This window comes from Psammomys obesus, unplaced genomic scaffold (genome assembly GCF_907164565.1).
Source record: "Psammomys obesus unplaced genomic scaffold, mPsaObe1.curated_primary_1811, whole genome shotgun sequence".
In the NCBI taxonomy this organism is placed as follows: Eukaryota; Metazoa; Chordata; class Mammalia; order Rodentia; family Muridae; genus Psammomys; species Psammomys obesus.
In genome coordinates, this window is record NW_026593286.1 from 21,466,530 (window position 1) to 21,493,556 (window position 27,027).

Genomic DNA, 27,027 nt, shown 5'->3' on the forward strand with positions numbered 1-27,027 from the left:
GAAGGAAGGAAGGAAGGAAGGAAGGAAGGAAGGAAGGAAGGAAGGAAAGAAGGAAGGAGAGATAAAGAAAGACAAAGAGAAAGAAAAAGATAGGGAGGGAGGAAGGGAGGGAGGGAGGGAGGGAAGGAGCAAGGAGGGAGGAAGGGAGGGAGGGAGGGAAGGAGGAAGGAAGGAAGGAAGGAAGGAAGGAAGGAAGGAAGGAAGGAAGGAAGGAAGGAGGGAGGGAAGGAAGGTGCTCTGTTGACATGGCCACAGGAAAACTGATCCATACCGTTCTTGAACTAAGGTTCCCTCTTTCTATGTATAACAAGTTGACAACGGTCCTACTTAGGGTTTCTATTGCTCTGATGAAGCACCATGACCAAAAAGCAAATTCAGGAGGAAAGGGCTTCTTTGGCTTATACTTCCACAGCACTGTTCATTATTGAAGGAAGTCAAGACAGAAACTCAAACAGGACAGGAACCAGGAGGCAGGGAGTGATGCAGAGACCATGGAGGGCCCTGCTTACTGACTTGCTCAGCCTGCTTTCTTATAGAAGTCAGGACCACCAGCCCAGAGGTAATTCCACCCACAAAGGACTGGGTCCTCTCCCATCAATCACTACCCAAGAAACTGCCCTACAGGCTTGCCTACAGCCCAATCTCCAGGGAGGATTTTCTTAATTGAGGTTCCCTCCTCTCAAATGACTTTAGCTTCCGTCAAGTTGACATAAAATGATCCAGTACAACAATTGAAACTATGAACGACACTAATGACAAGTCCTGACTTTGTGGCTGGCTTTGGCCACATTAGTCTATACGTGTGTTTCTTGTATGTCTGGATGTCTAAGAAGGGCAGAGGATGATTTCCTGGAGAATCCAAGTGAACCTCTTCCAAAAGCCTTTTTCAATCCTGGCAGGTTATTACCTAGTACCGAGAAGTATGACATAAACTGCAACAGCCATCTAGGGCCAAATGCACTAAATTAGAGATGATTACATATATGTGCAAGGTAAGAGACACTGGAGTTCTGATTCACTTATGCATATTATGATTTCTATTTAGCCATAGACTTTAAGCCCAAGAAAGTCTCACTTCAGCAACTATCATAATTGCCTTACAAAACAATGTCAAATAACATTATACTATCAATTCCTAATTATTCACATGAAGAGAGCCTAGGGATACAAGGATAATTGGCATTCGCAATTAATCCTGAAACTTCATTTTGACTAAGAGTTAAAGCCTCTCCCATGACTAAACCTCTTCTCTGAACACTGAATATAACAAAATCAACTGGTTAAATGTTTGACTTTACTATCCCCTGGCTATCCTTTGGTTGAGACATGAAATAGTAATTAGCCAACCATGAAGAGATGGAAGAAAAGCAGAGACACTAGGTAATTAATGAATTTGGTAATAACATCCTGAAAATTAGATTTGCTTACATTTGCAACCTTGACTTAAGGCACTTTGGTAAGATCAGTGTGTAACACATGGACTCAGAAAGGGTGTGGCCAAACACACAAACCCTGCGCAAGTCAGATGGGGTCCCACCACTGAGAGGGGATGTAGACACAGGGCCACACCCCCAACTAACTAAGAAGACATCTGCAATTTATACCAGTTGGCAAAGGGATAATCTGTTTTCTCCAGTTGTGCACTGACACCATGTTCTACATCCCAGGTCAGACTGGATGCCCTGGAGTAGCTGTAAACACAAAATGAACTCAAAGGTACTTTTGTGGACATGTTGATTTTATTTCTGTTTGAGATTTCTGTCTTACTGGCCTTTTACCTATTTGTTTTTTAAGGAACTCTAGCCTGCCTGAGCATGGCCAACATGGCTCTAGCAGGCCTTGCCCTTCCTCCCTTGCTAAAAACCATTAGACTACATTCCTAAAGCCAGCCACTTCCTCCTCCTGAGACTGACTACCAAGGTCCATCCCTTTGGCTTACCTAATTAACATGGCCAATTAAAAGTAAACACCTCATCCTAACATGGAGTTTTCCCCTTGTACCTTTATAAACTGCCATTTTCCTATGAGCCGCCACATCTGTCTCTTCTCTATCCAGAGGCAGCCCTTTGTCCCTCCAGGACAAATAATCCTTCTCCATCTCCCTTGCTCCCTTCTGCTTCTCCTTTATGTTTTGACTTTCAATTTTTGTGGGTTTTTTGGGGGGAGGGGCATTGCTGTTTTTACTTTTTGTCAACTTCATATCTTATTTTTGTTTTTTACTCTTGTTTTGGAGGGACCATAAACTTGAATGAAGAGGGAGATGGGCAGGATCTGGGAGAAGCTGGGGAAATGAAAAATGTTTATTTTAAAAAGAGATGGGTATGTAAACTGAAATATATTGTAGTTTTAATTCAATGCTCTTCTGGAAAATTCCATAAATCTTATTTTCTTGTTCATTGTATAGCAGTCTGTATTTACTTTATAAATATAGCTTCAAAATGTTATCAAACAGTCTCGTGTTAATTAAGCTATGTCTAGAGAAATCATTTCCATGAAAACAAAAATTTTACAAATGTGTTTTGCTGGAATTCACTGGCAAGGACACTTTATATTTGAAACACATGAATTCAGACATAATAAGTTGAATTATTTTTTTAACTTTAAAAGGAAAATTCTGAAGCAGATTATAAAGACTCATTCATGACACTAAGGCACCCACATATTTTATTCACATTGATTTCAAGACTTAAATCCTGTAGAAAGCATCTTGTATCCAGTATACTGCATATTTTCTGCATAACTGAGCCTGCTAAAGCTCACAAAACGGATCACTGATCCAGTGAGATCTTGAATTAAGACACAAAGGATTATAACCATGCAAAAAATAAAGGGAGATTTTTAGTGTCTTTGACATCTTTATACTTAGGCATCTTTCTTTTATTTACTGGAAGAAAAAAAAGTTAGATGGCTCTTAGTTACAAACACTGAAAACACTAATCCAGAATACTTAGTGTACCTACCTAGTGAAGGGAAGTCTAAGGCCTTACAAAAATGTTAGCGAGCCTAATCATACACATAAAATTATTCACTTCTGGTTACCTCCTGCTCATCATGCTCTGTTGCTTTCTTCCAAGCATTTCTCAGCTCATTCCACCAACATTTAGTAGCTCAATGGCCGGGGGAGCAGAGGGGGAGATATTCATCAGTGTTATCACTAAATAGCCAAAACCAAAACTACAAAAGAAGGTAGCCAGCCCTATGGAGGCCAATTATTTAGGAGTGCACCATCAGACCCAACCTGGTGCAAGACCATAGGTGTGGTCTGGGCTTCCATTGTCTAAAGCCCGGAGACAAAGGTCTCCCTTACTATCTCAACACCTGAGGGACGTTACTAGCGAAGGTTTTCGGAGGATTTGTTGTTGTTTGGACGGACGGGAGAGTTAAACCAACTCCTTGAGCCACTTCGATGTCAACAACAGCCCTCAATCCTACAGGTCAGAGTGTGAAGGACGGACGTGGTCCTGGAAGGCTTCCGTACTGGGCTCGTGCCCAACCACAGACACACTCCTCAAATGACTGCAGTGAACGGCTGCGACAGCGCTGGGCCAGCAGGGGCTCCACCTGGAAGCCCCGGAGACCCTGCACCACGTGGGGTCCACGGGCGCCCCCACCGGAAGCCCCTTCGCGGGCCCCGTCGGTCACCCGACAGCCCGGCGTCCGCCAGAAGGATACGCTCCAGGTAGTAGGCACCGTCTGCGGCCACCGGCTCTGGCGTGTCGCCCGAGGATGTCAAACTGATGCCCAGCGCCTCCTCCAGCATCCGCATCGGCGGCACCCCACGCTGGGCAGCCATGCCTGCAACCGGCTGGCCTGGCAACTCTCGCGATACCCCGCGACCCTTCACCCGAGACCGGCCCAGAGCCCTAAGGCCGGGGCCTGCGCGTCCGCAGTCACTACGGCAACGCGTTGCCTGGTTACCCCAGACGCCCCACGCAGCTTGTGGAGGAGACGAGGCACTACAAGCCAGGAGATGAGGTTACATTCTCACAGGCTGCTTGCTTGGAGGTTTTGTTTTCATCTGGATTTGGTTGTTGTTGCTTGTTTTGTTTTTCCTTGACAGCATTCTTTCTCATTTCTTTTTTTTCTTTATTGCTTTCCTTTTCTCTTGTTTCTCACAAGCCAAACGTCGGTCCTCAAGTTTTAGATGTGTAGAGAATCCCAGATGTTTCTGAGGTAGAGCAGACCTAAGAAAGGGGAGGATTATTGCCTCTGTATATAGAGAGAAAGGGGGAAAGTTATTGGCCAGCTGAGGATCTGCCAAATGTTCCTCAGATCCTTGGCAATGAAGGACGAGAGTACTTACCTGTATCACAACCTTTCTAGCAACCTTTTAATTCCTTTATGTAGACATCTGTTTTGACCGTGGCTTCATACACACAGACTTGGAATAGTCCCAGCCGCATCAGATTATACCATTGATTTTTGCTGAAGTATACGCACATCCATAAAAAATTATGAGCTACCTGTGACCCTATCATAAAGTTTAAATGGGTGATATTTGGGCTAGGAAATGTAGTTAAGAGCTAATGTGCTTCCTCTGAGGGAAGGTGGCCAGGAGGAAAGGGAGGAAACAAAAAGGGGGAATGCAACAAAGACAGAGTGGAGGAGGGGAGAGTGGTGAGGGGAGAAAGAGAGAATTAACTAGCTTGTCCAATCATGCCTTATGGCTGCTACAGGAACTTCTTCGGGTGTATTTAATGTATGTATCTTTCAGATCCTTTTTTTTTCTTCTACATTCAAAATAAATAAAAAATAAAGAAAAACTGGTACCTTCCTTGGTGGTGATTGAGAACCTGAGTGTTAGAAGCCAGAAGCAAAACTAGGTCTGTTTCCATCACTTCCTCTCTACAGGCACACCAGTAACTGTCTCCTTAATTTTAAACTTACCATAATCTCAGCTACCTCAAGTGTTTCTATTAGCTACGAACCAACAGAGCATTAGAAACCTATACAGAGCCTACAGCAATAAGAAATATGAGCTGTTTCTATTAAACTTGTTTTGTCTTGGTTTTTAGTTTTAGAATAAAGGTCACAATGATATTTAAACAGTTCAAGGGTCTCTGTCATTTTCTCACATCAGATACTCTTGCTTATTAAATGCAAGAAATCAAAAATAAAGAAGAGAAATTCTGAAACTAGGGGACCCACTGACTTGCGGGGAATCTGCGCTTCGTTTTGGAAGGAAGCATGGCCTCATTTCTCAAAGTGGTTAACTGTAAAGTGAGCTCTGAAAAGTGACTTGGGTAAGGCATAGTCGGGGCCATGCACTATTGATACCTAGGACAAGCAGAAACAGGAACCCATGGAGAGGAGTTCCTCAGAGCTCCTAATGTTTCTGGGTTTTTTGTTTGTTTGTTTGTTTGTTTGTTTTTGTTTTTTTGCTTTTTGTGGGTTTTTTGCTACAAAGTCTCTGCTGTCTTCTACGGACAAGTTTATATTCAAGTTGTTTCTCGTTGTCTTAGTTACATTAAGCTCCTTAAACTACCACTTCCTGGTCTCTTGTAAAAACTTATAAAAATCTATCTAGATATAAAGAGTAAATGGGGGAAAAGTGAAATATGTAGAGTTTTTATAATCATTTCCAGTATATCAAATATTTTCTACAAGTAATCTAAATAAATGTGTTTAAAATATTATGTGATAAGCTCAAAATGATTATTTAAAGAACTTAATGTATAGGAGCTGTTATTTGGTAAAGCATAATTCTTTTAGAAATAGTCAGCGCTTGAACATAAATGGTTTAACAGAATCATGAAATACAGAGTACAGCCAGTACTAACTGCATAAGGTAAAGTAAGAGTTGCTTGTCAAAATATCTAGAAGTAAAAAAAGAGGTATTTTAAACCCCCGAAAAGTAAATACGTGGGTCCATTATGTCAGACTTCCAAATACCCAAGGTAGTAACTGATGTACTAATTCATTTATATCATGTAATAGATTTCAAATTTTAAATTCACCCAAGATGTATTGCCAGTTATAACTGAAAGTATGCTCTATAAAGACCCGATCATTAATGTTTTGAAAATTCAAACTAAAAGAAATTTTAGCCTTTAATTGTGTAAGCCCTTTGATCTCTACAGTGGATAAACAATGTTTAAAGAACAAGTTGATTTTTTAAAAAATACTTAACATGAAAACAAACAATGAGCTTTTAGATTTTAGAAAAAGGAAAGTTGTAATGACTGCTATTCTCTTAGAAGTGCTAGGTCTTTAAAAAAAAGGATTTGAAAGCTGCTTTGCTATGCTCTGGAATTGCTAGTCTTTAGATTCTGCTTTAATGTAAAGGTGGTGGGGAAATCTTACTGTCAGAACACTCCCATAAGTAGAAGGAGAAAACTGAGTTATTCAAATTGTCTTCTGACTTCTACATATGCATAAGGGCCAGAACATACACACATGACATATAAGTCTAATTTTTAAAAAAATTGAAAAATAAAGAGGACACACACACAAACCTTTTAGATCACAATTGTCATTTGATTTATATCTGAAGGATGTTTAAATTTTTGTTATATTTTACATATTTTCTTGAAGTGAGTATTTAAAAAAAGAAGAAGAAGCCAAGTGCCTTAGCATTTTGATGAATGAGCAGGAAACTGCTTTTTGCTTCAAGTGTGCTCCTGAAAGAGGTAAACAAAGAAAACAGTGGAGAAAGTCAAAATGAAGCAACAATTACAAAGGACAACAAATTTGATCTCCTCTCAGGCTAAATGTACCTTTTATGCAAAAGTGAAATTATTTTTAAAAGCAAAACCAGAAAGCAATCTGACAGTGAATGCACTTTGCACGTGTATAGTTTCAAAGCAGAAAAAAATACATGCAAATGTGTTCCAAAGTACAATTCAGCTTTCAAAGATAGTGGCATTCATTTGCTACCAATACAGACCAAGCCGTTTCTTGTTGCACCTTTTTATCCAAGAAGCTTTTTTTTTTTTAATTTTCTTTCAGTACGTGGTAGTCAGGCTTAGAATTTCTGAATTCATAGAAATAGTAGCAATTGTGCTAAAATTATCGTTTTTTTCAACCATACACTACCTATTTTTTTTTCTTTTTGCACTAGCATCCATTTGAAAACCCATTTTTCCCATATTCCTTCACCAAGTAATTCAAACAGAGTCAACTTGTTCTCTGAAGTGAGAAACAAGTGACACAAGCTTAACTCAAAAGAATGTCTTATTTCTTTTGGCTACAGGAAAAACCTCTGATTTCCAATATAACTCTTGGTTTCTAGTACTTTTACATTAAAAGAAATGAGGGATTCATGGGAAAAAAGAGATCATACTAGGCCTTGCCCAGGAAGGTACAAAAGGTTTCTGAAAAAAAGTTTATAGTACCAGAAAGTAAAAATAAGTTTCTCCTGCTAAAAAGAGAAAAATAATAATCTCAATAATAGGACCACATCAAAAGGATGAAGCCATCCATTGAAGGAGCCGTAATGGGCAAAGTTAGACCAACTGTTAGAGTTAACAAAACAGTGTTGGAATACAAGACCAAGTCAGAAATAAATATCTGAGTCCATGCTGTAAATGATTAAATAAACAAATAAATGAAAGGGGGGAAAAAAAACCTAAATCCATAACACACAAAATTGGGAACCATAAATATAAGTAAAAGTTCAGTAAGACAATAAATAAATAAACAAACAAATAAATAAATAAACAAACAAACAGACAAATGTAAAAACAATATGAGACAGGAAGTCTACACAAATGTTCCTTTGGTGTTGGCCGTCAACTGCTGGGCGTGGCGCCTACCTTAAGTGTGGTTAATATACTCAGAGAGACTACATTCGTGGGAATTAAATTTTCCCTGATGTCAATTGGAGGTAGGTTCATGACTATGGATGGAACTGAGCAATTTTTAATTATGGGTCACACATAGCGAGTCCTACAAAAAACAGTATTGAAATATTGGGGGATTTGTAGCTTCCACTTTACATGAAGATACCACTGTAAATGGATGAAGATGCATATATATATATATCTCACTGTAAATAAATGCAGATACACACATATGACATAATATGATAATCTTTGTGTTTATCAAATACAGTCTTTCATTTCTTTTAAACATGTTCTTTCCTATTTTTCTTCAAGTTCATACACAGCACACATGATCCTTCTGTGTCCTTTCAGAAACGTGTAGAATGAGCCAGATGGTAAGGCTTACTTTGTATGCAGGCTGTCACAAATATGTTCCCGCTGTTTGCCACTTTTTAGGTAATTCAGGTCTAACATTTTGGTCCCTGAGACTCACATCTTCTCTATCTTTGAGAGCGAAACAAGCTAAGTTTTCTTGCAAAGAGAAGAAAATCTCAGAGCTTTTGTACTTCATAGAAACCTATACATAAAAAAAGAATATCTGTTTTACAAAGTTGGGTGACATGTTTAACTTTTCCCTTTTTCCTTTTTTTGATGCGAAGAAAATGCGTTATGTGAAATAGTTTCAGTCAATTTGAATTTAAAAACTATGCTCATAGTAGCTGGTTTATTCACTGATATCTATATATATAAGAAACTGTCTCTAACCTTCTCCATGTAATGTAACCATGAGTACTACTGCAATAAAAACCATGTATATACAATTTTCATTTTAATAAATTTCTTTGGTATACTTTGTAATTAATTTTTCCATAAAAATGGTGAAGTAATTGTTGTCACCTTTATGCTTATTGCTATTTAAATTTATATTACTTAAAATTATTTTATTCTTTATTTTCATGTTTACTAAATTTATAACATTATCATGAACATACATCTATCAATTATATTACAAACATTTATTTAAAATGTTCTTGTAGTTGACTTGGATAAATTTTTGCAATGGAAAGTTTCAGTCAATTATGTCTATATTTTTTTCTTACATCTTCAGAACTTAAGGTCTTAAAATATCTTTTCAAACTTCAGGTCATATAAATACCTTCCTCACTATTTTTGCAAATTTCTTGGTTTTTATTTTTCATGTTAGAACTTTATTTAATCTTCCTGTTTTTAGTTTTGTGTAAAAGATAAAGTAGATCCCATTTTTTCCCCAAGTAGTTGGTCAATGATACCAGAAATATTTTTAAAACAATTTTACTTTATCATTTAAAAACATCAGTACAGCAATTTTTATTTAAACTGAGATTTGCTTATGTTATATTTAAACAGTTCTCCAATCTGCTTACCAATTTCTATACAAATATCACATTAATTTGTGTTCAAAGACTTTTGACAATTTTTATATTCTGTTATATGGAAAGTCAAGTTATTTTTCTTGTTCCTTTTGAATATTTTTCTAGATTTTTTTTCAGGTAATAAACGTTAACCTTATTTCATTTGGCTTCTCTCCACCCACTAGAGGATTCTGGCTGACACCACAGCAAGACTACATATTCATTTTGGATGAATCAACTGCTGATACTGTGACTATTTAAAAACATAGTAGGCCTATCCATGTGTTCAATCATATTTCATGTTTTCCAATAAAATTTTATGTTTATACTCTGAAATATTTCTATTTCAAGCAGCCAAAATACTATGAAAATAATTTCCCATGTCCCTCTTAAAAGACTGAACAGGACCAACTCACTTAGTTTGCATGTAGTTTTCAGTTATTGTGATGACTCCTTGATTCAAATCATTTATTCTGTCCTGTGAGGTACCCTAATACCTAATTTCACTTGACTTATTTATCAGTGACTGAATTTAAGTAAGTGTCCTCTGAAAATTAAATCTTATTTAATTTTTTTTGTTGTAACTCAATTTTTTAATACCTGAGTGACCCCAAAAATTCTATCAGGAAACATCTACAGCTGATAAGCACCTTCAGCCAAGTGGCTGGATACAAAATCAACTCAAAAAAAAAAAAATCAGAGTAGCCTTCCTGTATACAAAAGAAAAATGAAAGAAATTAGGGAAACAACACTCTTCACAATAGCTACAAGGGACATAAAGTACCTTGGTGTAACTCTAACCAAGCAAGTCAAAGACTTATATAACAAAAACAAAAACAAGCAAAAAAACCTTTCAGTCTCTGAAGAAACAGAAGAAGACATAAGAAGATAAAAAGATCTCCCATGCTCATGGTTTGATAGGATTAACATAGTAAAAATGCCCATCTTAACCAAAAGCAATCTATGGGTTCAATGCAAGTCCCATCAAATTACCAAAACAATTCTTTATAGACCTTGAAAGAAAAATTCTCAACTTCATTTGGAATAACAAGAAACCCAGAATCACTAAAACAGTCCCCTACAAAAAAAATCTTCTGGAGGTATCTCCATCCCTTATCTCAAGCTGTACTATAGAGCAACAATCATAAAAACTGCATGCTACTGGCATAGAAACAGAATGGTGGATCAATGGAATCAAATAGAAGACCCAGAAATAAACCCACACACTTATGGACACCTGATTTTTCACAGATGCCAAACCCAAACAATGGAAAAAAGATAGCATCTATATTTCAACAAATGTAACTCATTTCTAACCAATATAGCTATGGTGACTGTTTCCTCTTATTACACTATAAATTCACAAATAAATAACAAAGAACTATAATCCATTCAGATAAGGGTTTACTAAATGAAAAATCCAATTGCTCATGTCATATTAGCTTTTTCCAGCTACACAGCTCTTATCTATTCTCATGTTTTTTACCTTCTTTTCGTTTATTCTATTTTTTATTAGTTCTTTGAGATTTTCCATATGTTTTGATCACATTGCTCTCCCTTCTTTTTCCAGACTCACGATCCCTCTTCCCCACCCATGCAACTTAGTGCTCTCTTTTTTATTTTAGTTTTTACACCCATCAAGGCAAATTTGTGTTGGCTATACACTCTTGGATGTGTGTTCTTTCACTAGTGATGTTGACTTATCACTCCGTTTAAAGAAAACTGACTCTACCTCTTCCAGCAACTATCAATAATCAGCACCCACACCCCCAGGGATGGGACTTCTTACCTATCTCCTCTTTCTCTGTTGGGATTTGGTCTAGCTTGAGTTTGCACAGGTCTTATGCATGCTGCCACAATCACTGTAAGTTCATATATGCAACTGTCTCATTGTGACAGGAAAACTGGTGTATTCGTTCAGCACCTAGGTGTTGTGAAATTTTTGTTCCATTTATGACTGCGTATTTTGCAATTTTTCTTTTTCTTTGCACTTTGCCAAGTTGTGGCTCTTCGTACTAATCGCCATCTACTGGACGAAAAAGAATCTCTGATAAGGGTTGGGAGATGCACCAACTGTGGAAATAATGATATGTCGTTAGAGGACAATTTAACACTATGATCATCTAGTACAGCACTCCTCAACCTGTAGTTCGCAACCCCTTTCCGGATTGAGTGACCCTTTCACAGAGGTCACCTAGAACAGTAAGGAAACATAGATATTTACATTATAATTTAGTACAGTTGTTAAATAGCAATGAAAATAATGTGCTTGGAGGTCACCACAACATGAGGAATTGTATTGAAGGGTCGCAGCGTGGGAAGGTTGAGAACCACTGAGCTAGTAGAGAATGATAATAGTAGATTATCCTCTAAAGTCTATGAACTATCTAGCTACAGAAATCTTCCCCCCCCCCAAAAAAAAAATGGTGCCATGTATGAGTCTCACCTTATGGAGCAGGACTTAAATGCAATCAGAAACTGGTTGACTGAGTCCCATGATGTCCAGGCTACTGTTCCATCAGCGGGCATGCTTCGTTATGTTAATCATGGTAGCTCACTGTGTTCATAGTGGGTAAGACTGATGATTGCATTTATCTTCTGGTAGCATTCATATCACCTTCAATAGTATGAAAGCTAGCCGGTGGGGACGAGGTTTCCAGGTCAGTAGTGGCTTGACATCGCCACATGCTGCCATTAGAGTATGTGATGTGTTCAACAATAGGGTCTTACTGTCACGTTTCAGTGGATAACCAATAGCACTGGCAATAATGTGAGGCTCTATGAAACATCATAAACCATTGACTTCAACAGAAGGGGCCCACTGTTGGTACTGGCCCTTTTACATTGTTAGCTTGTGGTATCTGGTGGGGGCATTGTCACTCCAGCATAGGGTAATTCCATTTTATACATCAGTTTTAGGAAGCTTCTACAGTAATAGGCAGGTTTATACATGACTTTCTGAAAGGTCTTTAGTGTTATCTCTCCCTGTATAACTTCTACCCTGCCTCCACATTCCCTATGCCAATTTAACCATGCTTATTCCATTATTCTTCTTCAACCTTTTATACCACTGTTTTGTATCACTCCTCCTTTGAAAGGCCCCCATGACCCCTTTTTAATTTTCTGAACTTACTAATTCCCCAGTGAAACACACACATCTGAAGATTAAAAGCTGATGATATGTACAAATAAGAGGAAAGATAGGATGTTTGTCCTTCTGGCTCTTGTAAAGAGAACATAACCAACTGTGGATGGGCGAGTTGAATATAAAGTCTCTTGGAAGCTAGTCTTTGCTGCTTTCTGAGGAACCTCTATACTGATGTTTATAGCTGCTGAATGAGCTTACATTCACCAGCCACTAATATCTATCCCCTTCTCCTATATCCACACCAGCTTTGTCATCATTTGTCTCTCTTTGTGTTAATCTTTCTGGATGGAGGAAGACAAAGTTTCAAAGTAGTTTTAATTTACACTAATGGCTCTATACTGAGCCACTAGTGTAACATTTCCTTAAAGGTTTCTCAACCATTAGAATTTTCTGTTTAGTTTCATACCCCATTTTTTAAAAATTTTTTTATTAATTACACTTTATTCATTTTGTATCCCCCCCATAAGCCCCTCCCTCCTCCCCTGCTGATCCCACCCTCCCTCCCCTTTCTGCATGCATGCCACTCCCCAAGTCCACTGATAGGGGAGGTTCTCCTCTCCTTTCTGATCTTAGTCTATCAGTTCTCATCAAAATTGGCTGCATTGTCCTCTACCATGGCCTGGTAAGGCTGCTCCCCCCTCAGGGGGAGGTGATCAAAGAGCAGGCCAATCAGATTATGTCAGAGGCAGTCCCTCTTCCCATTACTATGGAACCCACTTGGACACTGAACTGCCATGGGCTACCTCCACAAGCAGAGCAACAGAACAAGATAATTTGAACACAGGGAACTTCCCAGAGACTCATACTCATACCCCATTTTTAATTTGGTTGTTTGTTTTGTTTATGTTTAGATATTTAGTTCCATGTACATTCTAGGTGTAAATGGTAAGATTTATTTCTTCTATTTTTCGGGGATTCTTCTTCACTTGAATGATGATGCCCTTTGCTGTATTTTTTCCAATGTGCTTTATGGTCTTTGCCAAACCAGACAGATGTTTGGATTTATATGTGAGTCCTCAATTTAATTTCATTTGTCAGTGTGTTTCTTTTTAATGCTAATATTATGCTGGTTTTGTTCTTATAGCCTTGTATTATAATTTGGAATCTCTGTTGGTGATAACTCTAGCAGTTTTCCCATTGTTCAAAATTGTTTTGGCTATCCTGGGTATTTTGAGTTTCCATATGAAGTTTAAGATTTTTTTTTCAATTTATGTAAAGAATTGTTTTGAAATTTTAATAAGGAATGTGTTAAATTGTTAGGGTCTTAGGGTAGGATGACAATTTTCACCATCTTAATCTTATCAATCCATAAGTATGTGAAGTCTTTCCATCTTCTGGTATCTTTTTCAATGGTTTCTTTCTTTCTTTCTTTCTTTCTTTCTTTCTTTCTTTCTTTCTTTCTTTCTTTCTGTATTTATGTCGTAAAGTTTTCATTGTATAGGTTTTTCATTTACATGGTTAGATTTATTCCTGGTATGTTTTTTTCTCTAGGTTATTCTAAATTACACCGTATTTCTATTTCTTTCTCTGTATGTTTTTTTTTTTTCATTTGTATATAGTAAGGCTACTGATTTTTGTGTGTTAATTTTATATCCTACTACTTCAATGACTGTGTTTATCTGATGGACTCTTCAGGGTCTGTTGGATATATATTTATAACATCTTCAATCACATTACTGAAACTTAGTTTTTGAGAGAAGGAAAAGAGTCAAAATATAGTAGTATATTACCAGTGTTCCTGAACCAAAGCCGGTCTCTAGTGTAAACATTCGCTCATATTAAGAAAAAAAATCAGGGTACAAGTAACTTCTTTTTCACAAAACAGAAGAGAAAAAAGTTTTTAATCTTTTAAATCTTACATATTTTACATATTTTAAATATTTACATATTTTAAATCTTAAATATTACAACTTCAGGGGTATGGATAAAAAAAAATCTATCCAGGTGTGGCGGTGCACACCTGTAATCCCAGCAGTCAAGGAGGCATAAGCATGTGGCTCTCTGTGAGCTCCAGGCCAGCCTGGTCTACAACACAAGTCCAGGACAGCCAGGGCTACAGAGAGAAACCCTGTTTCAAAAGGCCAACAATTAAAAAATAAAACAAATAAGAAGAAATAAAGAACAGTAAAATCTAAGAAGGCAAAAAAAAATTAAAATCTAAGAAAGATAGTCTTTATTCTGAAGTCAAGGCTCTAGGTAAATGTCCCATTCACCCAGCATAGAATTTCTTAAGGAAATTCTAATTCCTATGTCCCTGTTATAGTGCTTAGCTCAGAACATATTTGCTAAAGTCTTCTATGTTGAATACTCAGTGCTCCACACTCATAATGTAAAGGGGATGGCATTTCAAGGACGGACAAACCTTGGTCCCTGTGTCAGAGTGCTTAAAATCCAGTTCATAATATAATTTGAAATTCTATTCAAGTAAGAATTGCTCTTCTATTAACATAGTCATAAATTGACAGGATGAACAGTATATAAACAAGAAGAGGGGAGAAGGACATTATATCAGAAATCTGAGTTACAAGACTACAGATTAATAACAGTTTGGAATTCCTGAAACCACAAGAAATTCCCATTTAACTTTCTGATAGTAAAAGTCTAAACATTGTATTTCTCCTACTTAGTATCATTTTGATCTTTGAATAAACGTCTGAACGTAACACACTTTGGTCTGAGAAGGACAAAATATATTTAAAGGAAAAGGTATTGTAAAGTGCCAGCCAAAACTGAGGGATTTGGGGCTGGTTTATAGAATTTATTATATTGTAACATTGATCTCAGCATATATTTGCTGTCAGACTAACCCTCCCTATATTAGGTAGCCCTACTGAGATGCCTGTAGGGTACTCCTGTTATTATTTAGCTGTCAGAAATTATTTGATAATCATAATAAATTCAAAAGAGAAATCAATCTTTGCCAGAAAAAGTGAACTGAAAGTCATGAGGAATTAAATAAGGACTGTGTCAGAAATCCGTCTACACTGGCTTCTGAATGACATATTTCTCCTGTTGCTACAGTCATCATTACGCTAGCAAGTCTGCATTTGTAAATTTGCAAAAGCAATTTCTTTCTTCTCTCATCTATTCCGCCTACCATGTGTCTGAAGGTGCAGTTTTTTTTCGTCACCTCTCCATCCATTTCTATATCCATCTTCACGGCGCTAAGTTAAGCAATGAGAAGTTTTAGAGTTCAGTATTTCAAAGCTTTTTATAAGTTGTTCAAACGCCCTAGTTATTTCCCATATGGAAGATGCCGCTGTTCAGCTGCCAATATATTGAAAGAAGTCAACAACTTTCATCAAAGTGACTTTCTAAAGGGACCGCCCTGCAAAGAACCCAGAGTGGAGGGTCATCACACAGGAGCACAAGGTGTAATCAATTTATATCTTATTTATTAGAAAGGAAAGATTTTTGCAGGAATGAATAAAAAACAACAACTCTCGATTGATTTAATCAAAACAGTAAAATAGATTTAATCAAAATAGTAACATTTTCCTATTTATAGCTGACCGACTTTTGATCAGTGAGCCATGCACAAAACCATCCTGGTGTGTTTGAAATGATGATTCATAAAAGAAAAAAGGGGAAGGTAGGAATTACAGAACCACTAGATTGAACACGAGGCAAAGTTTTAATCTTGCCATGGTTAAAATATTGTTTATAAAACATTAAACATCTTACAATTACAATAAGAAATAGAATAAAACTAGAAGTCAATGAATCAGGAATCATTAAAGAACACCCCCCCACACACAAAAAAAACCCTAAGTTTTTATTGTTTGGTTTTGTTTTTTATTTTATCTATCTAGAATGCTTTGAATAAGTTATTTTGGATAGATTATGAAAGCATATGATATTTTACCTCTATGTATTATTAAAAAATACCATTGAGGGTTGGAGTAAAGTTTAGTTTGGTGACAGAATGCTTGCCTAGAAAGCACTAGGCCCTGGAAAAATAAATTGGAGGGCAGGAGAGATCTTTCAGTAATTAAGACTGCTTGCTCCCTCTGCAAAGCACCAGATTTTGAGTCTCAGTACTCACATCGGGTGGTTCACAACCACCTGGAACTGTAGCAGCTGCAAGGGATCTGGAACCTTCCTTTGTCCTCTGCAGGGACAAACGTGCACAGGCACAGACCCCCCCCCACACACACACACACATACTTTTAAATAAATCAGTAATACAATTTTAGCATGTGTATCTTTCTAATACATTATGTATTTCTCTTGGCTTCTTAAAGAATAGTGCTGATCAGAATCTACACTCAGGTGGTAAACGGTCTTTATTCCATTGTCTACAAGTCCTTTTTAATGCTTTTCCTTTGTATCATCATTGTTGTTATTGTTTGTAGATGGATGGGTGTGGCAGAGGAGAGGAGAGGAGAAAACAGGAGAGAGAAGGGGCGGGGAGGAGAGAGGAGGAGAGAAGATTTTTTGGGCTCAGGAATGAGAGATTATCTCAAAAAGTAAATTAATTAACTTTCAAAATATTGCTGGTCGTTATTGTGGTTGGGTAGGACTGATCACTGTCTCCCTCCTTTACGATCTTGAATGGTGCCTCCTGGACCATGAAAGCTAGTCCTGAGGGAAGAGGCTTTTAAGTCAGTTCCAAGCCCAGGGCTTCTGGGTTCTCTATCCAAAGAACATGGTGTCTTCAGAAATAGGGACTTCTGTCTCTGAGCTTTAGCGAGTCTCTTTGGCCAACCCTGACTAACAACTCAGAAGAGAGTCCTTATGCCTGGTTTTTTATTAAATGGTTTCTAGCACTTGTGGGGAGCACTGTGACACTGATAGGAATTTTTCAATTAAACTGTGTATGCCCTTATAGACAGACTTATACACATTTTATAATTATTTTAGATACATTGTTAATAGTGTGATTCCTTATGATTTTCAGATATTCATAAAGTCTTGCCCAGCGAAAAGCAGAGACATTTGTTATTCAACAGAAAAAAAAAAAAAAAAAACTAGCCTTGAAGACTTATTTACATACAAGTCACATCATGGACTGAGCAAGTTGCATGAATTTAGGAGTGTGTGTGTGTGTGTGTGTGTATGTGTGTGTGTGTGTGTCACAACAATTAAAGAAAAATGAAGCCATGAATTTAAAAGAAAGCATAGGAGAGTTGGATGGAAGGAAGAGAGAGGGAAAATGATGTAATTACATTATAATTTCAAAAAGTTTTTTAAATTATTAAAAATTATGTCAGGGCTTCTAAAGGCTTTTACGTAAATGGAAGTAATAATAAAATATTTTATATATAGTTTCAGTGTGTGTAATCCTAGCAAGAGACCAAAACCAAACAAAACAGTGAGCAGTTTCAGAAATCAGTGTCTCCTCAAAACTTCAGAATCTTAAAATCATAGACTTTTATGCTTCCAAAGTTTAAAAGTAATCTTTTGGTCCCCTTTTCTAAATACATGACAGCCTGATGCACAGATCAATGTGCTGAGCTCCTGCCTGAACAAAGAGAACTGGCAGCCAATGTACTCCCATCTAACTTTTTCCCCCTATTCTCACTAATACATGTATTCAGTGCTCATCAGAATAATTCTAATGTACATCAACTGTCAAATATTGCACCAAGACCATAAAAAGCCCTGTTGGTCCAGCATTAAAACTTAATGCATTAAATTTACTTCAGCAGGAAGAGAATCTCAGATTGGCAGTCATGGTGATGTATCAACGGTAGATGTTAGGAAAGGATATTTGGAGACTTTCAGAGACTGTGCTCAAGGGGTTCTAAGCAAGTCTTTGAAGAGGGAACTAGTTAGAGCTGTCAACGTTAATGTCCTAGTTTAGGATTAGGAAGAAAAACATCTTAAAGAAAGTTCTGATAAACGAATTAATGCTGTGCCGAGTGAGGTATTTGTTTGAGTGAGTAAATCGGTATTCTGATATTCTGACTAGATAGTTATTTACCCAGTTGAGCAAACTGTTTTCCCAGGAAAAAAAATTGCTTTACATAATTTTTAAAGCAAACAGCCAAGATGTTTATGGGTCTGAAACCTGATGTCAATGTTCTGGCTTAATATAATGTTGACATAGGCTGTCTCTAATTGTTTTGTGAGGTTTCCTCTATCCTCAGGAAAATCACTTAGTCAATTGATATCTCACTGCTTTGTTTATTAGCAGAATGAAGCAAATGTTCTTGCTCAACAGTCAGAACCTTTGCCTGGTTTATTAGTCAGCAGTTGCTGCAAGAAGGAAAATGTAGCCTTATCTACTGTCTCGGGGCAGACAATGAGCATTTATTTGTGGCATCTACATATGTGAGTCAGCTGAAGTCAGCTGGTGGGTTGGCTCAGCTGGCCTTAATGCCAAAGTTCCTGCCAAGAGTCCACAGGAAAAGTGAAGAACTAGGCCCAGCAATTCCATCTGCCAAATCCCTTTGAAAGGAAAACTCTTACATTTAGCCTTCAACCAGCCATAGAGATATGAGAAGAGTGTCTAAGAGAAAGTGGTTTGACAAATTAGGAACCCTGTGGGCATGCATGGAGAATTACTTAAATATGAATGACTAATAGGGATATTAAGGGTCTCCCCTATATCATCCATTGTATCATTTCCACAAAGGACTTTATGGCCCGTTTGAGTTAGAATCTAATATAAACTTTGGCATTAGACCAATCAAGTAAAACAGAAAGTGCTGAAAATTCAGTGTCACATGAGATTTTTTTTCAGTGTTAAATCAATGAAATTTACCCAATAAATCTATCAACTTTAAGTGTATCTGTATGAATCTTGCAGAATTTTATAGCTCCCTCTCTGAACTAAAACAGCTCTAATGCCTCTTGATTATTCAAGTCGCCCCACAGGACCATCACTTGTCAAATTGTTCCCTGTCTTATTTCCCTGTCCCGGCTTGTGTTTCCAAAACTATAGTGTCCTCTTTCTCCCAAGAGAATACATTATATCTTTTATTTGGTGGCAATAGCAAAATACATGAGTACAGTGCAGCTTATAAACTTCAAAATAACTATTTAAAACTTGAAATAAGGCGATTAGTAATTTGAGTCTAATTTTCAGAATACAACGTTTAATTGTTGCTCTTGAAGGAGGTAATATTGAAGTGATATGGACCATAAAGTCACAAAAGTGAATGAGTGACAAAGGATGACATACTTGCCAGTGTCAACCCGGATGTAAGACCAGTCTAACTGCTGAGCTATCGTGGTAGGTTTATTTTATCTTTTTAATTTAAAAATGTTTATGTATGTCTTGCCTATATGTATGTCTGTGCACCACTTGTGTGCCAGGTGCCTCAGAGATAGAAGAGAGGATCAGATCCAGTGAACTGGAGTTAGAAACAGTTGTAAGCCACCATGTGGGTGACGGGAATTGAACCTGAGTCCTCCGCAATAGCAGCCAGTGCTCTTAACCACTGAGCCACCTCTCCAGCCAAAGTAGTTTTTTTTAATTATTTCACAGCAATGCCAGTAATTTTCATCCTGTATAACATGTAAATAGTCAGAACAGATGGGAGAATAAGCAGTATAAACGAGACTCAAAAGCGTATTGCTAATTTTAACTAAAAATATTTTAAAGAATCGTTAGCTCTAAAAAGTAATAGCGTCAGCATACCCATGCTATATACTTATCCTGTAGGTGTATAAAAATTGGCTACATTTAAATGTGATAATAAAGAAGCAGTGAATCACTACCACCGTCTCACTCTCAGTATCATCTTTTATTTTTAAATATTATAAGTATTCCTGTTGAAGCTCAACGGTAGTAATAATAGAGTAAGAACTCATACCTGTGAGAATCATTCTTGCTGAAAAATAAAGTGTAGGCATGGGTGCTGAGAATTCCAACTTTGCACATCAATGAACGTAAGGACTGTGAAACAGCACAGCCTCAGTCTAAAACAGTATGGCAGCTCCTTAGAAATGAAAACTACCCTGAAATGTGATGCCTGACTTCTGAGTATGTGTCAAAGGGAAGAGAAAGACAGTAACTCTGTGGGAGGGCCACATCAGAGTATTCATTAACACAGATGCCATAGTAGCCAAGTATGGTGTGAAAACGAAGGTCAACCAATGAACAAATGACTTGCAAATGCAATGTGCATATAATGTATATATTCTGTAGGGACAAATATATGCAATATGCACACATACACATGTATGTTTATGATGGCATATCATTCAACCTTATAAAGGAGGGAAACCCTGCCATTTGAGACAACATGTACACCAAACATTAAGCTTCATACCTGTATGCGTTGTGCTTATTTGTCAATTAAACCTCCGCAAAGCCTAAGGAAACAGATTATTTCAATGTTATTGGTATGTCGTCAATAACTTTTCTAAATTATGTATTCAATTCTATATTCATTTTATTCCACCATTAAGAACCTAATGTATCTCACACTTGCCTATTTGTAAAAGTCCAGTTATGAGTATAGGCTGTGGCAGAGCTGGGCTCAACATCTTCCTTTTCTACCTATGATTTAAAAAAAAAAAAAATAGAAGCATCCTCACTCTCAAAAGCCAGGAATATTTTTGCTGACTTCCTGCGTCCTAGCAACCCGTTGGGACTAGTTTATGCAATGTCTCTCTTCTTGCCAAGAAAAATGATTTTCTCCAGGCTCTTATATAAGTGAGGTTCTTTCTTTCTGTATCATAGTTGCTCCTTGGTCTCCCTGTCAGTCCAATCCCTTTCAATACCATAACAACCTCCATTCATGCAGTGCCATTACCAGGTGAGGCAGACCTGGAGCTCCGGGCATTTTAAGTTCCACAGCAATTCAGTTATAAAAACTCCAGCTGCACCACGGCCCTTGCCCATTCCCTGTCTGAGTGTGCAGCTACAATTCCATTTTCGCCCCCACCTCCCAGGGCTGTACGACAAAGTCCTAGGCCACGTAAATCTCACAGAGCAGCTGAGACTAAAAAGATCTTCATCAGTTTATTCCTGAGAATACCAACCAGGTTGTAGCAAAAGGAATGATCTTCTTGACAGAATACTTTGACTGAGGAAGAATGGGGAAAGCTCCATCTCTCTCTCTCTCTTTCTCTCTCTCTCTCTGTCTCTGTCTGTCTCTCTCACACGCACCACACACACGCGCACACACACACACAGGAGAAGAGCAACGGGAGAGAAAAAGAGAGAAAGAAGGATGCATTGCCTTTTCTTCACAGTTACTATGTTCACTCAGTTTTTCACTCAGTTTGGTTCGATGACTAAGCTTCAGGTGATGTTTAAACAATATGCCTTATCAACAGAAAAATCCCTTCAAAATACAAATATACTGGAAAATAATAATGATAAAATTACTAATAAAAAATTATAAGATGCAGCACTTTCTCCATGTCTACAGAAGAAAAATATTACAGATTGGCTATGAATTTCCCTAAGGATGCCAGACAACTAACTGATGATATTTTAGATACATTGAGGCAGGTGCTGTGGCTGGAGTCCAATAGTAAGCTGGAAGAAAAAAAAAACAAAACTTTACTTCTTGCATGTATGAGACATCCATAAATCCCAGCAGAATGCTATTCTTCATCTCCTAGAGAATGTCCTCAGATTACAATAGTTAATACTTCATAGACTGAATGATGATTATGTAACAGCACTGTGCTATTTGCTTTACATGATTTAGACCAATTTCGTCATGCAGTCTACTTTACCAGCAAGGAAATGGAGATTTAGAAACATGAATAATGCTCCTGTACTACTCACTTAAGCATATGTTTGCACTGCCTTCAGCTAGAGAAATGGGAAGACTTAGCCAGATAAGCACCTGGTATGATCATGGAGGGTTTGGTTATACCATCCAAGAACTGAGAATGCCCCAAGCGCACAAGACACGAAGGAAAAGATTGTATTTGTCTTTCTGTGTTTGACACAACACTACTCATGTATGGAAGAAAGGAATGACGTGCCTTCAGCGACATAGAGCGTTCTCAAAAACATTCTGCTGTGAGGGAAGATAAGCCAAAACTGTATGTGCTGAAATTCAAGAACAAGTAAATGGGATGAAAATCACCTTAGTCCAAGGCAGTCAACTCTGTGTGTCTTAAAGTCTGAAAATAATGTTTTATCCCATAGGCCTTCAGTTAACTTTAAGGTGTGAACATTGAATTTGTGTAGTGATGATAGAAAAATTTCTGTCCTTATTTTAGAAAAAAAAAAAAAGATGAATTCTTGATTGTTCTGCTCACTTCTTTTGACTTCACAAAAACCTACCGTCTGAGTCTTCCATGTCCCTCATCATCAGTCATGGTTAAGTGTGTTATTTTACATTAATAAAGTTAATGTTTTAGGTTCCCTCCTTTGCATTTAATCCGCAAATGGACTGGGAGAATCTCTAGGAAGGTATTTATTAAATGTCTGTTTATTTGTGTATTATTTACGTGTGCACCCACGTGAGCACTTGCCCCGAATGATCCTATGCATGCCGTGCCTACGTGGGACATAAGACAGAAGGTGGTGTCGCATCTTTTGAAGCCGGACTGTCAGGTGGCTGTGAGCTGCCGTGTAGGTATTAGGACCCAAACCTGGTCCTCTGTGAAGGATGTGTTCTCTCCCTCCAACCAGCCCTCCAGACCATCCTAGGACTGCATTTTTAACTACCGTGAACCAAGTGATCTGTCTATTTCATTCCAATCCCCTGTTTCCATCCTGTCAGCCTGCCACATACCCGGGTTCCCTGCTGACCCAGGATTGCACTATAATGTAAAATGGTGCAAGCTTTCCATAAGAAAATTTTCCATATGAAAATTCCCAGCAGAATGCTATTCTTCATCTCCTAGAGAATGTCCTCAGATTACAATAGTTAATACTTTAATAATAATAATAATCAATAATTTAAGGTAGAACCCTTAAACTAACCTGGGGATAATTTAATTATTGCACAAGAATATAAATCAAACCTATAAAACTGTGCGTGAATGATCCCAACCTTGTGTCCGATAATTCAGACCCGCAATGTACTCCAGCCAGAAAAGCCTAACACTCTTGGTACATATGGTCCCAATTGTGCCATCAATTTTTTATGGCAATCATATGAAGTAGAGTTCATTGGCGTGTCTGTACAGGATGCCATGATGCCCATGAACTGATGGGTGATTAAAAAAAAAAAAAAGGCAGCCGCAGGTAAAGCCAAGCCTTACTCATTATAACACGTTACATCTCTGCACAACCAGGATGAAGTGGAGGTGAACTCTTTACAACTAATACCAAAGGTCAGTAGAAACATGGTAAAGATAACCCAAATTACTTATTCTGTTGACAGAAAGTAACTGTAAGAAGTGGGAGAAATTGCCTCACTAGTGAAGAGTGCATGGTGCTTTTCCAGAGCACCTCGTTTTTGTTCCCAGCACCCCACAACTGCCGGTAACTCCAGGTCCAGGGAATCTGATACCCCAATCCCTCCACGCTGGGCACCAGGACACCTCTCTCTCTCTCTGTCTCCACACACATACATACACACATAAATACACAAATACACACACACGAAAGCAAAAATCAATCTTTTTAAAAATCAAGGTAAAAATTAATATTAAGAACTAGTAATAGCCAGGTGTAGTGGCGCATACCTGTAATCCCAGCACTTGGGAGGCAGAGGCAGGGGCATCTCTATTAATTTCAGGCCTGCCTGATCTACGAAGTGAGTCTAGGGCAGCCAAGGCTACACAAAGAAACCCTGTCTCAAAAAAACAAAAACAAAGAAACAAACAAAAAGAAAAAAGAAAAACAACTAGTCATAAAACGAGAGCATCAAAGAATGTGTGGAAAAACAAGAATTACGAATAGCTAGTTCATACAAATATTGTCGTTATTTTTCTAGGTTTTGTGATAGTTGTATTTATTAGCTTGTCAAAATTTTAATTCATTATCACTTCTTTATTATTCAAAATAATTGTTTACTGCTATGCTTAATTCCGTTTTTATAATTCCATGTGCTTCTTTCTTAAAGAAGCCTAAAATTACTACTACAATGGATTGTCAAGAAAACAGAAATAAATCCGGAAAAATGAAGTAGCATATTAAAATGTCTCTGCAGCAGTTGTCAGTGGAGAGAGTCACTTCTCCCTCCAGGAAATATTTGGCCATTTCTGGATACATGGTTGGTTGCTATGATTGGAGAAAATGCCACTGGCATCTCGCATCTCGCATGTCAGAGACAGATGTTAAGGATGCTGCTCCAATGCCCAAGACTAAGAAGGATCTGGTCCTTTGGTTCAACAGTGCCAAGGTTGAGAATTCATGTCCTAGACGAGAATGCCAGGCAGAAAATGGCATCAGTACTATTGTATCAGCACTGACACAAGGAAACACCCATCTGGTCAGGAATAGTGTGAATCACACTAAAATATGGACCATCCCAGTCTGCGGAAGCCAGGATTACAGAACTTGGCTGATGGCAAGACACTCTCAGGTAAGAGTCAGCTCCTCCAAGTCCCAGCGTTTATGCCTAAAACCTCTATTAATTTATTGGTGAGAAAGGACAGCAGTCCACACTGCTACTCTATAACTTGAAACTGCTACATTTGTGTCTTTCTACAACCCATGACTCACCTGACATCCTCAAAGAGGGGAAGTATTCTTTGTAAAAGAATTTTAAAGAGTGCCTCCTGCTCCTTACTCAGAGAGCTCATTGTACTTTGTTAAAACTAGGGTGGTGCCAGGGCATGGGCCAACCCACTTTGAATCACAAACTCCCATACATATATTAACCAGTGATGGACAACGTTACCAGACAGAGAGATAAAATGGAAAAGACAGAAAACCTGGCCAAATGGTTAACTTCCTGTTTGTTTGTTTGTTTGTTTGTTTTGCTTTTCATCTACTTTCTAGATCCAGAAAGAATTTCTAGACAGGACAGGAATAAAACATCAAAGGGTCAAAGTTAAAGAATGATACACACTTCGCTGTGGGAAGTTCTGGTTCTTGGTCTCCCTCAAATCAACTAGGTAATGATAGAATAAAGGTAGATCAATAAAGACCTCTAAATGAGGCTGGTGATACAAAATGTTTCTAGACTGTGATTTCTGGGAACAGTAACCTCCCCTGGTGCCTTGATATCATGCAGTGGGAGAGTAGAAATGGCTGTATCAAGTATAGGATCCACTCAGATAAACTAAGGCAAGCCCTAAAACTTTCCCCCGTATGGTAATTTAAAACAAACAAACAAACAAACAAAAACAGGCAGAAAAAGTAGAGAGATAAAATCCAGAGTTTATCAGTTGTATTAGTGAGTTTGAATTCACTGTAACAAAGTAACAGATGCCGGAAGCCTTATGAAGAAAGAGATGCCTTCAGCTCAGTTTTGGATATAAGACTGTATTAGATGTTCTCTTCAGTTGAGCCTCTAATGAAGACCCCTTGCGTAGGTCACATTATAGCTGACACCATCATGGCGATACTGTATATATAGGGAAAGACCACATGGTGAGGCAGGAAGAGAAGAGGAGAGAGGAGAAGGGCCCAACTTCCTAATTATCTTTCACTAGATCTTAACTTTTAAATATTCTACCATTTCTCCTGTGCATACAACCACAGATAAATCTTCCAACAGATAAACCTTCGAAGAAACTACTTGAATTAAAGCGCAGTTGAAACCTCAAATGCCAGAAAAAAATCCTCAGGAATGTCTAAAGTGGCCTGAAGGTAAATAGGCCATACTTTCTCTATTTAATTATACAGTTAACCCTGGATCATATCTATTGTGTCATCTATATACACTGAGAATATATTTGTCTGTACTTCTCAACTAATTTTTACATTGCCTTGATAAAATTTCAAGTTACAAAACAAATACCATTTTGTAATAAGTATGTTTAGCTATTGTTAAAAGAAAGGCATGTAAACCAAAAAGAACAGTCTAATGTTTTTAGTGAACTTCTTGGTCCCCAGAGAGGGGAGAAGAGAGAATCAATATTCTACTTTAAAGATAAATTGAGTGGGAAGCCCCTGACAGATTAAACTTTGAAGAGCCAATTTTCAGGCTTATGATATAGCCATCTGTCCTGTTTAAAACTTTAATAAATGATTTTCTCAGCAGCTCAATGGCCTGTGTAAGAGTCCGAGGTACGGAGCGAGGAATAAGTAAGCACACCCTTAAGTCCAAGGAACACCCATGGTCCATTCGTGCTTGACTTACAGCGCAGCACAAATAGGACACAGATTTCAAACATTATGCTGTGTGCTGGAGGCAGGAGTCAGTCAAGTTGGACTGATGTAAGCCAAATTGATTGGAAATTAGGAATAATTTTGTCTCAATAGCTCTGATTATCATTAAGGTCAGTCATTCAGCACCAACTATATTTGGCCTCTAATAGCAACTGTAAAAACACAGAACAACAGTCACTTGGTCCAGATGCCCCAAAACTTACCAGATAACCCAGGGCAATAATGGTAGGCATCTAAACAAATACAGAAGACCTCTTTGAATTCTCCTGCAAAGCGTGTTCTACTTTATTTTATACTTTCTTTTGGATACCCGATTGTCAAATCAGACATTTTAAACAATTAGTTCATTCTGGGCTTGCCAGTCTGTAGAATACAGTGAATAGTGGAGTTATGAGGTCTATTCCGTTACCAGAAATAAAAGGCTATGATGAAAGGCACCCCAAATACATGCAAGAAAATCCCGTTGATCTATTCAGGACAGAACGGAATGACAGCTGTCAGTTTTCTAACTTGAGAGAAGGAGAACTACAAACCAGGCAGAACCAGATCATTTCCTGTGGGCTGTTCCCAAGTCAT

The 27,027-nt window shown here is 37.8% G+C and overlaps 1 protein-coding gene across 3 annotated transcripts in view; it reads right to left on the reverse strand.

Moving 5' to 3' along the window:
• Positions 1-3,818, reverse strand: part of Spag16 (sperm associated antigen 16) — a 912,250-nt gene extending 908,432 nt beyond the window's left edge. For all 3 annotated transcript variants that reach the window (XM_055617071.1, XM_055617070.1, XM_055617072.1), the window contains exon 1: positions 3,673-3,818. In XM_055617071.1, the coding sequence (XP_055473046.1) occupies positions 3,673-3,793 (121 nt within the window). In that variant the 5' untranslated portion in view covers positions 3,794-3,818. The remainder of the gene's footprint in view (positions 1-3,672) is intronic.
• Positions 3,819-27,027: the final 23,209 nt, after the last annotated feature.